This window comes from Lycorma delicatula, chromosome 1 (genome assembly GCF_047948215.1).
Source record: "Lycorma delicatula isolate Av1 chromosome 1, ASM4794821v1, whole genome shotgun sequence".
In the NCBI taxonomy this organism is placed as follows: Eukaryota; Metazoa; Arthropoda; class Insecta; order Hemiptera; family Fulgoridae; genus Lycorma; species Lycorma delicatula.
The window spans coordinates 61,779,179-61,794,934 of NC_134455.1; the positions used below are offsets into that span (position 1 = coordinate 61,779,179).

The window sequence follows — 15,756 nt, forward strand, 5'->3', positions numbered from 1 at the left end:
TTAATTATGCCTCAGTTACACCTACTCTTTTTATGATAAGAAATGACTTTTGTAGCAAGTGATAAAACTACAAGTCTAACTGATACTTGAACCCAGAACCTTCAAATAAAAGGCAGAGACACTACTATTATGGCATGGAGATGACATTTTATTTTGTAAAATCAATAAAAAAACATCTGTTACATATATATCATTTCTTAAAATATAATGAAACTTGCAGAAATGAGTGATCAAAATACTTGAACAGCATAGTTTAATTGTTAAATATATTAAAAACCCTCTGGACTGAAGTGGAAAGAACAGGAATGGTATAGATATGAATAACATTAAAAAAATTTCATACAAAAATCTGTAGTTCATGATGTTCAGTTACTGGTTAATAGGCTGACAATAAGTAAATTTGCCTAACTGTATTATCTGAAAGCAATTGAAGATTTCCACATCATCTAAATTAATTTCTTATTTACTGGCAATATGGTACATGCCAGAATATGTAAGGCAACAAGTATTAGTGGAACTTTGTGAAATGCTTTTAATTAACCTCTGTATACTTGTTATGAGCTCCTACAGCAGCTGATGTTTATAAGAAAAATATTGCACATAAATACTTTGGTATTATTTCACTTCATAATCAAATGTATGTATATTTTAATTCTTTAATACAGCTATGATTAATTTATTTTAGTTACAGTAAATCCTACATCATGGTCCTCTTCATTCAAATACTTCATATAAATCATATTTGTAAAAAAAGTGAAAAAACATAGACCCTACTACTTCCACCTTTGATAAGCTACATCAAATTATTTTTGTTAGAGAAGAGCTTTGACTAAATATATTTAAATAATATATTAAGTGAAACTTGGTTTAGTTTTAAACAAATTAAGCACAGAGGCAGGTCTGATAAAACTACATAAGGTTTTTAATAAAGTCTTGGGTGGGAGTTAATATGTTTTCGGTGTACCTTTTGACTTTTCCAAGGTGTTCAATTATATGGAACTCAGTCAAGCCAGAAAAACTGAAGATTTAATCCAGAAGCTGGATAATAAATTGAAAGTGTGTATTAATAATGGAAATTACATGACCTAGTTTCATTCAAAATGGAAAATATGTATCAGAGAATTTTTGAAGTTGCTATTTTGGGGTAAGTTAGATTTAGGCTGGCAGGTATCTTTTATTTTTTGACCCACCGGGTTGGTCTAGTGGTGAACACGTCTTCCCAAATCAGCTGATTTGGAAGTTGAAAGTTCCAGCGTTCAGGCCCTAGTAAAGTCAGTTATTTTTATACAGATTTGAATACTAAATCGTAGATACCGGTGTTCTTTGGTGGTTGTATTTCAAATTAACCACACATCTCAGGAATGGTCAAACTGAGACTGTACAAGACTAAACTTCATTTACACTCATACATATCATCCTCAGAAGTAGTATCTGAATTCATGGAGGCTAAACAGGAAAAAGGAAGACAGGAATGGTATCTTATTTATAATTTATATAAATGACTTGCGGTCTCATGAGTCAATGGCTTTTATCAGTTTATAGATGAAACCATTGCAATCACTACCAGTAGAAATATTTCTATTTCAGATATTAAAAATGATATTATAATTCAAAGAGAAATTCTGAGGTCAGTAAATTATATAATTTTGAATAATTTCTAAAATCAGAACTACTAAAGATAATGGAAATTTTTCAAGGGAAAGATAATGCAAACTATTGAGTCTCATGGAAAACTGAACTACATCATGCATTCTTTTAATAAGAAATAGCAGTCTGCTTTAGTATGAACTGTTAAGACAAAAATTTAAAGTATATACACACTGAATTATCTATTATAGGTATTTCCACTCTATTACATAGGTGTGTATAAAAAACAATTTTTTCTGTTATATGCATTCAATAAAATGAGTCTTAGAGTACTATTTTGTTCCGATTTCAAATCTGCCAACCAAAATTAAATGGAGGACAGGATTTCTAGTAACAATTTAAAGAAACCTGATGTTTTAAAGGAACTGTATAGCCTGTAGTACAATATCTTACCTAATTTCTACTTTTCTCCTGTATTAAGGCTCTGAAATGTCACTTTTCAGCCTCCAGCAATAATTGGTGAGCATATTTGGGTTCCATTTTTCTTGGTAGTTTCCATCATTGATATATGTCCTAGTAAAAGCATTCACTGTGCTCATCACTTACGTAGCCATTGTTGGTGTAAAAAAGTCCAAACATGAATGCAACATGTGTAGTTTGACTTTATAGTTTTCAAGAAGTTCAGTCTACAATTCTAAATAGTTCTCAGCCTTCTTTTTGCCCAAGAATGATCAACAATATTTTTAAATTATATCCATGCTGTTTTCTCACATTATTCAAACTTCTATCAAAGTCTAAATCCTTCATTAGACTAAGTATCAGTGGTCTAATAAATATTCTTTCTTTAATTTTTTCCTCACTGATCCTGAAAACTAACTCTTAAGGTATAAGAAATTCTGGCCATTACGATCCATTGCTAAGAGAAAATCTTTCATTAAACCAAATTTTATATGTATTTGTGAAAGATACACATTTTTTGAATTCACAAGAGCTTAACAAATAATATTTTTCTGGTCAGCTGAGTGCTTCATTCTTCAACCACTCCGTTTTAATGTTTTTCCTAGCTCTACTGTTCCGCTCTCATAAGAAACAACACTACCCCATATATGCGCCAATTCTTTTCACATTATCAGTAAAAAAATTTCAGATTGTCAAATGTCTCCTTCATTTGTGCTGCATAAGAAAGACAAATTGATGGTTTCTCATTTCCATTGTGAAGGATATGGTTGTTTTCAAACTTGTTTTACATGAATCTGTAAACAATCTCTATTCTGTAGGATACTGATGCTGTCTTAGTTAATTCAATAAAGAATTTATATCATTGTAGTACACTATATTATCTTGTAAGGAAAACAGGTGCTGAAATTCTTGCTACCTAAAATGGAAAAATATATTTCAGTGCTACCTCAAGGAGGTTCTAGCCTTTCCCTTGAAGTCGCTAATTCTGACTGCATTTTAAACAACCTGATCATTAGGATCTGCTTGAGTAATTCTGTGAGGTTCAGGGCTCTCAAACTAGAAATCTAGATCTTCTTCTTTTTCATTACTTTCTTCATGAACACAGCCTTCTTCATGATTATGAAATAACCTTTAAACCTTGAACCAAGATTATTAAATGGGTACAAAAATGTTATGCCCTAAATAAAGTTCATATGGTTTTTAACCAAATGAATAATATTTCTTCTTTGAGATTTAAAAGTTAATTCACACAAGACAAAGTGTTAGATTGATTTATACAACTACCAATAATTTTTTACATAAATTATTAACAAAAAAAAAAAAAAACGTATGAAGCGCAAAAAAGGAATAGATGTCTACATAAAAAAAGGTAGGAATAAAACCAAAGACCAAGCTTGCAGTAGTATATGAATGAGAGCAAAAATGAACAGATTCTCTGGTTTGGGATATTCCACAGTAAAAATAGTGATTGAAACGACTTATAAATTAGGATGTTATTAACAAAGGTTACTAATTAAGTAATATTAATAAGATAGGTTTATTTCTCTTAGAAGAAATGAGTCAAAGTAAAGTTAGTATTGATGTCATTCTATGATGTTTAATACCATAACTAGTCACACTCCTCCAAACTATTCCATTCTGAGCCATTTGTAAATATCTTTAGACATTCATATTTTATTATTAATATAACCGATTTATAAAAACACTTAACAGAAAAAATAAAATGCTTTTAACAATTATAAAAAAAGAAGCCTAAGATAAATTTTGAGGTCATATTTGAATTTAGCGTCAGAAAATACCTAAGAATGAAATATATCTAATAACACAAAGAATGAGCAATAATGGGTGTAACAAAAGTCTTAAGACTTGTGTTATTAGATATATTTCATTCTTTGGTATACTTCTATAAATGCCATAAAGATCTTCAAACTGTGAAAAACTGTTCACATAAGGTGTTTCAAGTTACTCCTTGGGCTTCTTACAGCATCACTATTTATTCAATTAAAAAGTTAATTAATTTATGTCAATTTTTTTTGTCATATTTGACATGTAAAAAAATATACTTTTTAAATTATAAGGTCCCTCATTAATACAGAACCCAGCAAAAGAGCTACTCACCCTATATGTAGGATGAGTGCCTATAACATTTCCTTGGACAAGAATAGTCTTTACGCTTCACAAGGCAATGAGTAATAAATAACTTGTCCACATTGTTTAAAAACCCAGACGTTTCTACAGTCATCTTTTCAGCAATTTTTTTTTTTTTATTAAGATTTATACGGAGCAAGTATTCTTGACAAACAGAAACTTAAAGATCTTACTTCAAGATAGGTTTCTTATTTAAAGATATTCTGATAATAAACATTCATATCAGAATATGTGCAAAATTCAAATAAGATACATTTAATTCAAGTCCTGATCATTTAATGTAGAGCATTGAGCAAGGCATTTGTGAACAAACTATTTAATATAAATAAGAAATATATATTGGTGTACTTTGTTTTAGATTAATATTCACTACTATCACTTATACTCAACAAAAATAGACAAGAATTTTATTCACAGATTACAAAGCAGGTAAAACATATAGGGAATTTATAAATTATGATATTATTTCTATATTGTTGTTTTTCTCATAGCAAATGCAGGAATAATTCAATTTAACTTACCTGATTAACAACCTTTGCAGTTCCAAACTGTATTCTAGCTTTTCCTTTTACGAGAGTAGCAGCAATTTGCATTATAACTGCTTCAACTGTGTATGCTGAACTCCAGCCTTGCTTTGTAAGTAATTCCATGCAGATAGCTCCTCCTACCTGTAAGATGTTTAGTTATGACTTTATTTTACAGCCAGTAATACTATACTTTTTTTAGTATTAAAAATATAACTAATTTTCAAGTAATTAGGATTAGATGTTATCTTCATAGTTAAAAGTTTTTTGAAAAATGTAAGAAAGGTTTGGAAATTTAAATAATTTTAAGAAAATTTATTAAGATTTATAAGGTCTATCCAAGAAGTATCCAAAATAATTTTTTCCCTTAGAAAGTTCGAGATAAACCACAGAACATATTAAGTATGGTAGTAAACCTTATTGTGCACGAGTTTCTTCTGGGCTTAACAGATAAGTTAGTTGCTTCTAGGATGTTAATATGTGTGGTTGGGCACTAACAGCAAGGGTTAATGCATTTTTCTTGAAATTTATTAAACAAAATTATATGTAAAGTTTTGTCACTTGTGATTCCTAAGTGAAAAAAATCAAAGATTCAGCAGGCTTCAAGTATGATACTATGACAGTTCATGAATAAAAATGACCAAAATTTGTCATCCAATATACTTTTTTATGAGTTGAAAGAGTCATCGATCTTAATATCACACAGAACATTTTGGAAGTTTCTAATCGTAATAAACTAAATGATTCAAGGACATACTGATACTGTCTAAAAACAAGATTCAACTGTAGCCTTGGCTAATGGATAGATTATAAGTGGTAGTTAAAAAATGGTCTCTAAACACAGGGATAAGCAACTAATAAGATTTTGCGATGCAAATAATGCTAAAATTAAGTGCCAAAATCATCAGAATTTGGTAGGAATTACTGGAGTAGGGATATTCTTATAAATTCCACGTGTAAAAGTGAGAGCTAATAGGAAGCTAGAATAAATAAGATTACGGAGAGGAAAATGTAATTTTTAAATGTTAAAATGAAGAAATGAATTTCATTTATTACAATCTACCACCATCTTAATTAAAAGTACTCTGATTAAAATGAAAGTAAGAACTGATGATATACCATCTGAATTACTATGATAAATGAGAGTAAACTTAAAAGCTTCGTAAGTTAGTATGCAAAATTTATGAGACAGTTGAAGTATCTTCACAATTTAAACAAAGTATTTTTAACTCAGCAAAGAGAAGTGGGTAAATCTGAAAATGACTGCTATAACTTCAACATACCACATTTCTGAATTTCTTCAACAAAATAAGTAGTAAAAATATATTAGATAAAATCAATTTGGTTTCAAAAACTTGACAACACAAGAAGCAATTTTTGTGCTCTAATTAATCTTAGAAAATAATTGAAACCTTGTAAGAATTATGTACATAACTTCAATAGATCATGAAAAAGAATTTAATCATGCAGAATAGAACAGAATATTTAAAATTTTAGGAAAAGCAGGAAATTTCTTTGAAATAAAGAGAATGAAGATTTCATTTGTACAAGAATCAGTTTGCTACAGTATGTACGACTTGAAAATACGGCAAAGTTCCAGTACAGAAAAAAGATGAGAGTGGGGTCTGATCCATTCCTTTTTTATTGGTATATGGAAGGAGCATTAAAAAAAGTGAAAGAAAATTTTGGTGTCTGGTTGAAAAAAAAGAAAAAACTGTTAAAATTTATTTATTATACAGATATTTTGGCAAAATATTCAAGTTAGAAGTAAAAAACAGATGGATTCACTAATGGAAAGAAAATTCTTCCTGAAAGTAAAAAAGAGTAAAGCAAAAGTAATGAAATGAGACTAAAAATGGACTATAACAAGGAACTACTAATATTAAGATAGTAAAAATGCCATCAGAAACTGCAGAGTTTTGTTATCAAGAGAATATTACATTTGCAAAAGGTGGATGGTATAAAAAAAAAAAATTTAAAGCAAATTGCCCCAAGCCAGCAGTTTTTATGCAGTAAAGATAACTAACTGCAGGTACTTAACACAAATTTAGGTATTAAATATAAATTTTTCAGCTAAAATGTATGGAGTGTAGTGCTTTATGGCAACAAAACATGGATAATAGGAAAGTCAGTAAAATAAAGAAATCAGGTTTTTGAAATATTTTAAAAAGGTGTGTAGAAAACTGTGTCAATAGAGTTTGAAAGGAAGAGGTTTCATGATGAACTGGAGAACAGAAAAGTATATGGCAAAATACTGTAAAAAGGACAAGATTGCTTGGTTGTATTTTAATGTATCCATGAATCTAGAAGGAAGTACACTAACTTCTACTATTCTACGAATGCAAGGATTAGGATGTGTGAAATGGATAATTGAGAAAGTAGTAAGTAAGTAAGTAAGAGTTATGTTGAAGCTAGAAGACTTTATACTGAACAGGAAGGTATCTCAGAGGTACATTAAAACAGTCAAGTGGTTGATAAAAAAGTTGTAGATAAAGAAAACTAAAATGATTTTTACTTTTTTTTTAACTTTGCTCCCTTGAAGTTAATAAAAAAATTTGATTAACTGATGCACTATTATGACAGAGTGATTCAAACAAAACTTATGATTTTATTTATTAATTAAATAGAATTTATTACCTTATTAGGATAGTTAATGACTACTATTATTCGGCAATGATTAATGTAGCTCCCTGGTAAGTCCAGATTTTGTTACCAAACTTATCCTGTTCATTTGTAGCCATTTCATTTAAATGCTGTAAGGTGGTGAAAATATCAGCTATTTGCTCTTTTGCGTTTCAGTACAGTATCATCATGATTTACGATGGCTATTAATCAAATGTATAGAATATAGATACAGCAGAGTCTGTTCATTATGAAAAATATTATCCTCTAAATTCCCAGAGGTTACTGTGGTCAGGTGAGACTGCTGCAGCATCAGGTAGGCCATTAAGGGATCTGTCTCTGGAGAGCAGACACTTGTATTAAATATGTTAAAAGTCCTAAACTACAGCCATATAAAATGATTGCTGGAAACTGACAAGGCAAAAATACATAATATTAACACTGGTTCCAGGTTAATATTGTTGCAAATTCACAACTATTCATAATGTAGTTCCAATTATCTGGCTATGTCAATTTGAGAACAAATATATTTGGGCTACACAAAAAACAGTGGGCCATTTATAAAAAACTTATGCACTCACTGAAAAGTCTGAGTTTGGTGTGCATATCAGCAGAGAGAATAGAGAGTCTTGAGGTGGCAGAGACATTTACAGCCATAGATGTAAAGATAATCTCCTAAAGATAATGTACATTTCTAAACCAATTAAATGTTTGTAGCACCACCATTTTTAAAGTAAACACATAAAGAAAATCATAAGTTTCATATAAACTTATGTGGTATTAGTATTCCTCCAACATCCAGATGGTTAACAACCTGTAGTAAGAGGTATAGATCCTATATTGACAATGGGAGATTCACATCCATTTATCATTTTTTATCTCCTACATTCCTGGTTCCAAAATTACAATTCACTCTGACCTTAACATCTACATGGAAACAAGCTTTTCAAATTTACAACGTTTGTTCCAGAAGTAAGTGTACTGACTTTCCTAAGGAAGAACAGGTAATGTAAAATATTATTGATGTTAAAAGCATGTAGGTAGCATAGAATGGTGTACCTTAGCTGCATATGTATACTTGTTTCAACTGGATTGGTTTAGTCAGTCGTGTGCTACTACTGTACGTGTATGGTTGTGCTTTATTACCTTGTTACATTTGCGAGAGGAAAATACTGAGCAACATTACGCTATCAAAATTTATGTGAAACTCAATAAGTCTGCCACAGAAACATTTGATTCTTTAACCAAAGGATGTCATTATATCGAGAACTATGGTTTTTAAGAGGCACAAAACTTTCAGAAAGGGCCAAGAAAATGTTGAAGATGACCCTCATTCTGGAAGACCAACCTTGTCAACAACAAACTATGAAAATGTGTGCACAAAGAATTTGTACCTCTAGGATGGACAGTCAGTGCTTATTACAAAGATGTCTTGCAAAGACTTCGAAAATGGTCCAGCAAGTCTGAACAGACATTGCACATGATTGAGTGTTGCTCCAACATGCCAGCTCACACTCTGCTTTCAATTAGAGTATTTCTGGTGAAGAAAAACATTCCCCTACTTCCACAGCCTCCCTACGCCCACATCTAGCTTTAAGTTAAGTTGAAGGGCATCATTTTGGGACAACAAAAAACATAAAAAAAACTGTAACTGATGAGCTACACAGACCTAAGGAAAACTTCCATTACTGCTATGAACAGTGGAAGAAATGTTGGAACCGCTGTGTAACTTCCCAAGGGTCATACTTCAAAGGAGATAACTTGTAATTTCAGGTAAGTCCAATAGATAATTAAATAAAAAAATCAGTACACTTACTTTTGGGACAAACCTTGTACATAAAGAAAAAAATCTCTTTATGAAATCATTCATATTGGTAAAAATAAGTTCACATTTATATTGTATATAGTTTAAAAAAAGTTCTTTTAATATCTTGTTTGTATGTTCTTTATAGTTTTATAATGTACATATTGGTAAAAGAAAAATAGAGAATACAATATCTGAATAAAACTTTCAATCATGTAACTCATAATAAATATTAACACAAATACATTATTAAGAAATGCAAGAAAATAAGAACTATAATTGTAGTAAATTAATAATTCCTTTTTTTAAGCAATTACAGGCTAATCACCCAATTACAGCTGCTACATGATGATTTTATTTTGTAGGATGTGAAAAATGTCTAACCTGACTGGAATTTAAACCCAGGATCTAGTGGGTGAAAACAGAAACTCCATCATGGTCATCAGTAATATTAATAAATGACTTGACAGAACTATGTTAAAAAAACATAACTGATGAACAGCAATGAATATGTAACTTACCAATACATATCCACCAGATATGATAGGATGTACAACACGTACAAATGGTGGTTCAAAAGGATAAGTTTCTTTAAAAAGCATATTGAGCAGGATGGAATCTTTGCCTTCCTTCTCTTTAAGAAGTACAAGATCATTGTGCAGCGGTGAATCAGGATCAACACTCATCAGTCTGACATTCCATTCATACAAACTGTCGCCAACCAACTCAATACTGTACATACCTATTACACAAACAAAAATGAAGATTATGTATATTGAAAACATTTATACACACTTTTATCATTAAAGGTAATACAATTTAAAAGATCTTTTCTGATGTAATGAAGAATGAAGATACTACTTTCAAATTAAATTGTTTGATAAATTGCCAATAATTTCCTTGACTACTTCTCACAATTAATGTTAATATTTTTTTCTTAAAACACATTCTAGCAATAAAGTGAATAATTATAAGTTGAATCTGGCTAAAGAAAAGGTCACACACACACATACACCATCACTTTCGCTCTCTCTTATAACATAATGTTGCCAAATCAGGAACTATCTAATTCCAATTAGGCTGATCATAGTTTCTTATGCAAGCTTTATTACAATATGAACTCAATGAGAGAAACTTTATGATAAAATAGAGCAAAATATATTATTTTATTTTAAATAAAAGACAAATTTTTTAAGCAATTTAATTAAAGGTTTGATGATATTATCCATTCAGTACCAATATTTTGACATATCTTTAAGATTTGACCAATCTTTAACATACTTTCTTACGTTCTCAATTATAAGTTTTATACATTCAATTTTTTATTACTTTGCAATTTTCACCTTCAGTACACCCCTCTATTACAAAGAGGTTTGTCCTCATCAAACTTGCTGGTGAACAGGAGTCTCCTACAAATCCCAATTATTTATTTTAAGAACTTCATTTTGAGATTCATCAACCTACCTATTTTCAATACCCTCCAGTAACACCACATTCAAAGGCTTCATTTCTTATTATTTTTCTGTCTTCTATGTTTCACTATCATAAAAGACAACATTTCACTATCATAAATACAACTGACTCTTTAAAAAATTTTTCAACAATTTATTTCTATTTTATTTGATTATAGGAGACTTCTTGTTTACATGAAATCTTTGCTTATGGCAGTTTGTTTTAATTGTCTGTAATGTACTCATCCTTTGTAATTTCACTATGTACAACTTTGTAATTTCACTATGTTCATTAAGTACAATACATATCATACATACTGAAAAAACAAGAAATTGATTAAGAAAAAAAATTCACATTTTTCTTATACAAAACTGCTCTTTTATATTCATTTATTTCTAAACTTACATATTCAAGTATTTTTGCTTGATGATGTTGCAACATAAGCTTGAAGCTTGTCTGTGGGATATGGAAATGAAATTTTGTAATGCATGAAAAATGCCATGCCTGACCGGGATTCAAACTCAGGATCTCTTGATGAAAAGCCGAAGAACTACCACTCCACCATGGAGATCAGCATTGTTTAGAAACATTTAATAGTGTATTTTATAACAGAGAAATCTGAGAATATATATTAAATCAAAGCTAATTTAAATAATTTGATAAATTCTTAAATGAATGTTTTTTTTTATATACATCCAGGGTGCGGCAGAACTGACTATGTGGTTAGGAGGGGAACAATGCTTGGGCAGTAGTGGGGGTAAGCAGGTGCATGTCGTCTCCCTCTCTTCTGTCTGTGAGCCTGTTTCAGTAGCCAACATGGTTTGGAACGGAGCACATCGTGGCTTTGCAGTTTAACATTCTGTGCAATAATGCCATTCTTAATGCAAACACAATTTGGTCCTGGGTTAGGCAGTTAGAGGAAACTGGTATCACACTAAAAAGAGGTACACATGGTCAATGCAGGTCCATCAGAACACCAGAAAATGTGCAGTTGGTAAAAGCAACACTCAAGCAGTCACAAAGACGTTATACTCAGAAGCATGCTGTTGCCTTGGGGATGTCAGACCAAAGTTTGAGAAGGATTAAGCATTTCGATTTAAATTTTCAACCTTCAAATAATGATGTGTCTTAAGAATTGAGTCCAGCAGACTCCGCTATCAGACAAAATCAGTGTAAGCAAATGCTTGCACAAATCACTCTCAAGACAGCTTTATTCAGTAGCAACAAGGCACATTTTCACCTTAGTGGGATTGTGAATAAGCAAAATTTCCACTACTGGACTGAAAATAACCCCCTGAATTATTCATGAAAACTGTTACATTTCTCCTAAACTAATGGTGTAGAGCATCGTATCACAGTTTAATGTGATAGACCCATGTTTCTTTGAGGACGGCATGACCATGAATTCCAAACATTATGTCTCAATGTTGCATAATTTTCTGCAGTCCAGAATTGAAGAGACTGTTGAAGAAGAGGGATTTGGGGACTTCTGGTTCCAATAGAATGGGGCTACAGCTCACACCTGAAATTCACTCAAATGTTTTGAGAGAAATTTTCCCCAGACAGCTCTTTTTCTGAGGAGTGATATGGGGTGGCCTGTGCAATCACCTCTCTCTTTTTTCCTGTTTAGCCTCCGGTAACTGCCGTTTAGATAATTCTTCAGAGGATGAATGAGGATGATATGTATGAGTGTAAATGAAGTGTAGTCTTGTACATTCTCAGTTCGACCGTTCCTGAGATGTGTGGTTAATTGAAACCCAACCACCAAAGAACACCGGTATCCACGATCTAGTATTCAAATCCGTGTAAAAATAGCTGGCTTTACTAGGACTTGAACGCTGGAACTCTCGACTTCCAAATCAGCTGATTTGGGAAGACGCGTTCACCACTAGACCAACCCGGTGGGTTATGTGCAATCACCTGATTTGAGCATTTGTGGATTTGTTTTTTGGGGAGGGTGAAAAATACTTTTGCATTATTATCGGCTGGAACAAACATATTCTAACAAAAAAGTGACTAAAGCTAGACCAAAACCAAATATTAAAGAATTAAAAAAACTGACAGCCAATATTCCTGATAAACTATCAGATATCAAATAAGATATATTTATTTAAAAGAAAAGCAAACGAAATCCAAAAGAAGTGTAAAGGGCCAATTTTCGGATAACAAAAGGATTAAAGTACTAAGATAAAACCACAATAATTATAAGATTAAAACTACACTAAAATTTCTTATGGGATATCTGAGGGATAAGGTATTAACACTCTACTAGAGCTAAGGGAGGGTTGAAGAAGTTATACCCTCCATACCCTGTGATGTGTGAATGAGCTGCACAAAGTTTTAGAGATTGTCTCCAACAGTGTGTTGCTGGTAACGGCCACCATCTTGAGGGCATTACTTTCAAAACTTAATGATTATTAAAAGGTGTTTACTGCTAATTTAGAAAACAAAAAACATTTTTCTCTATAAATCCCCATTACTTTTTTATAACTCCTCAAAACTGTTTCATCGGTTCTACTGCACGCTGTGTAAGTACAATCAGTATTTCCCAAGGATACAGACTGTTTTTCTGTCACCCAATAGTCAAACATGTATGCCACACCAAATTTTCCTTTCTTTAATATCACAAGTCAAAATTTTAAATTAAAATAAATTAAAAAAAAAAATCAAATAATATAACAAAAAATAGGAACTGAAGGGTCTTATAGCAAAAAACTGGTCACTAAGGAACAAAATTAAACTTTTTGGCACAAAGAACAAAATACATGATCCTAATACAACTTTTTATTCTGTATTCAAATAATGAGATAGATTTTCTCCATCATCCACCATTTTTTGGGATGCATAGCTAAACTTTGAAAGAAATCTAAGAATTTACATGCATGGAAAGCACTTAATTAAAATCTGGTAATAGTTTTCCTTTTGTATTTGACATCTGGGAAAACCCCCTTTATTCAATAATCTGAGCATCTTTGGATGCTACTGTTAGCACAGTGCTGTTAGCATACTGTTAGATCTAAATAGTCTCCAATCTTAGTTATGTTCATGATGCAGTGGATCCACAATAATACACTAAACTATTTTCTTCAGAAAGTAAATCTACAAACTCTTCCTGACAATTACAAAAGAAACATAAGTGTCAGTATGGAGAAGATTGTAGCTTTTCAGATCTAAAAGCTCAGCTTGTTTCTTCAACAAGTTAAAATTTTGAACAAGGTCATTTAATTCACCTTGAGTTATCAGATAAGTTCACAGGAAGTGGATTCTTCTTCAAGTAAGATCACCTTACTCCTTAAATCGAAATTCAATGGCTACCTCATATCTGAATCACCTTTTTAAATTATGTATTACAGGATGCAGTACACAGCTAAACTCTCATCATGGGGCACTGGCCTTATAGCAGATGGTAAATTCAAAAACCGCACTGTTTGTGTGGATTTACTACTTATTCTTAACATCTTTGTAATACAAAAATAACAGTAAAGGCAGTTACTATCAAACGGATTTGAATACTAGATCGTAGATACCGGTGTTCTTTGGTGGTTGAGTTTCAATTAACCACACATCTCCAGAAAGGTCAACCTGAGACTATACAAGACTACAGTTCATTTACATTTATATATATCATCCTCTGAAGTAATGCCTTACAGTGGTTCTGCAGCTAAACAGAAAAAGAGAGATTTATCAAGTCTGACAAACGGTCTTGTGGTTCACAAATCTCTTGTGCTGATTACTCCTAACCTAGTCTATCAACTCATTTCACAGTCGACGAACAGTGCATGTGAAGAGCCCAGTTCTTATCTTGATCCCCCAACTTTACAGCCAAAATGTACTTCACAACATTTTTTAATTGGTGGAGACAATTTTCATATTTCTTTAAATATCAAATCACCAAACACATAGCAGAAATTAACCAGATCATTAATGCACTTCTTTGCCATATTTATTCACTAACACTTGACAGAGTAACTATAAATCACAGAACATAGAAACACAGCAAACATTTAAACAATACTTGTGTGTTAATTGTATGAGAATTGTATCAGAAGAGTGCTCTGTGCTGACTAGTCAGGACCTACAGCAAATGAATCATCATTCATACAAAACTACTGCCTCCATGTTTTTTGTTAAAAAATATCACTTAAAATATTATTTTATGTAAATAAGATGTACCTAAAAAAAAATACAAAAAATTTCACAAAAACAATATTTCAAAAATGTTATTTACAAAAAGTACAGGTGGTTGAGAAATTCTATTTGTATTTATGAATTCGGTGTAAAAAGTTACAAATAACACAATAAAACTTTCATGAGCCAAAAACTGTATTTATTAGTGTTATCAGAACCTTTTGTTTATATGCACTAATAACAACATTATGAAATAGACATTAATAAATGATTTAATGTAATTTTTGTAAATATTAATAATTTTTATTGGAGGTTTTTTAAAAAATTAATAATTTTTAAATAAACAGAAAAATAGAAACTACACATAACCAATCAATATTACACCACATCAATGTGTTACACTATTTCATCATAATGAACAAGTAGAAATAACAGTTTTTTAAGGCAATTTTTTTTGTGTCAGTTTGGTAGCTCTGTTCAAATATTTGGCAGTTAAATTTATCCAATCCTAAACAGCTTGAATGTACAATATTAAATAGTTTATATTTAAAATTAGCCTAAATTTAAACGCAAAATTATCATATCGTGGTAACACTGAAATATTGACATAAACTATTAGCCTAGTTAATGACTAGGCTAATAGTTATGAAAAATGCCTACTTTTTCACAATTAGGCATTTATCAAGCCTAATTGTGAAAAATGGTGTCAATAAAGAAATGATACATATAAATAAGAAAAAAAAATAGTCCATTGCTGCTACATTTGCAGGGTATCCAAAAAAGGTAAATAAGAATAGTTCTCTTTAAAATACATTGTACCATCAACAAAGCTATCTAATAAAGAATTTTTAATTGCCAAAGGACAATGAATTATAAGAACTGTACATCAATGAAACACATTACACAAAACGGCATTAGTGTTTGTAAGAGAAACTGACTACTATTTACTGCATTGATAAGATTCCGAAATAGTATAGTCAAACTGACTATACTATTTACTGCATTGATAAGATTCCATATTTGATTACTCTG

General features: G+C 31.1%; 1 protein-coding gene across 5 annotated transcripts in view; it reads right to left on the bottom strand.

Annotated features, from left to right (window-relative positions):
* Nucleotides 1-15,756, bottom strand: part of LOC142318880 (ubiquitin-conjugating enzyme E2 Q2) — a 117,898-nt gene that overhangs the window by 38,309 nt on the left and 63,833 nt on the right. For all 5 annotated transcript variants that reach the window (XR_012755064.1, XR_012755068.1, XR_012755070.1 and 2 more), the window contains exons 5-6: nt 9,666-9,886; nt 4,716-4,862 (exon numbers count right to left, since the gene is read on the bottom strand). Coding sequence is in view for 2 of the 5 variants with exons in the window: in XM_075355489.1 (XP_075211604.1) it covers nt 4,716-4,862; nt 9,666-9,886 (368 nt within the window). In the remaining 3 variants the exon portion in view is untranslated. The remainder of the gene's footprint in view (nt 1-4,715; nt 4,863-9,665; nt 9,887-15,756) is intronic.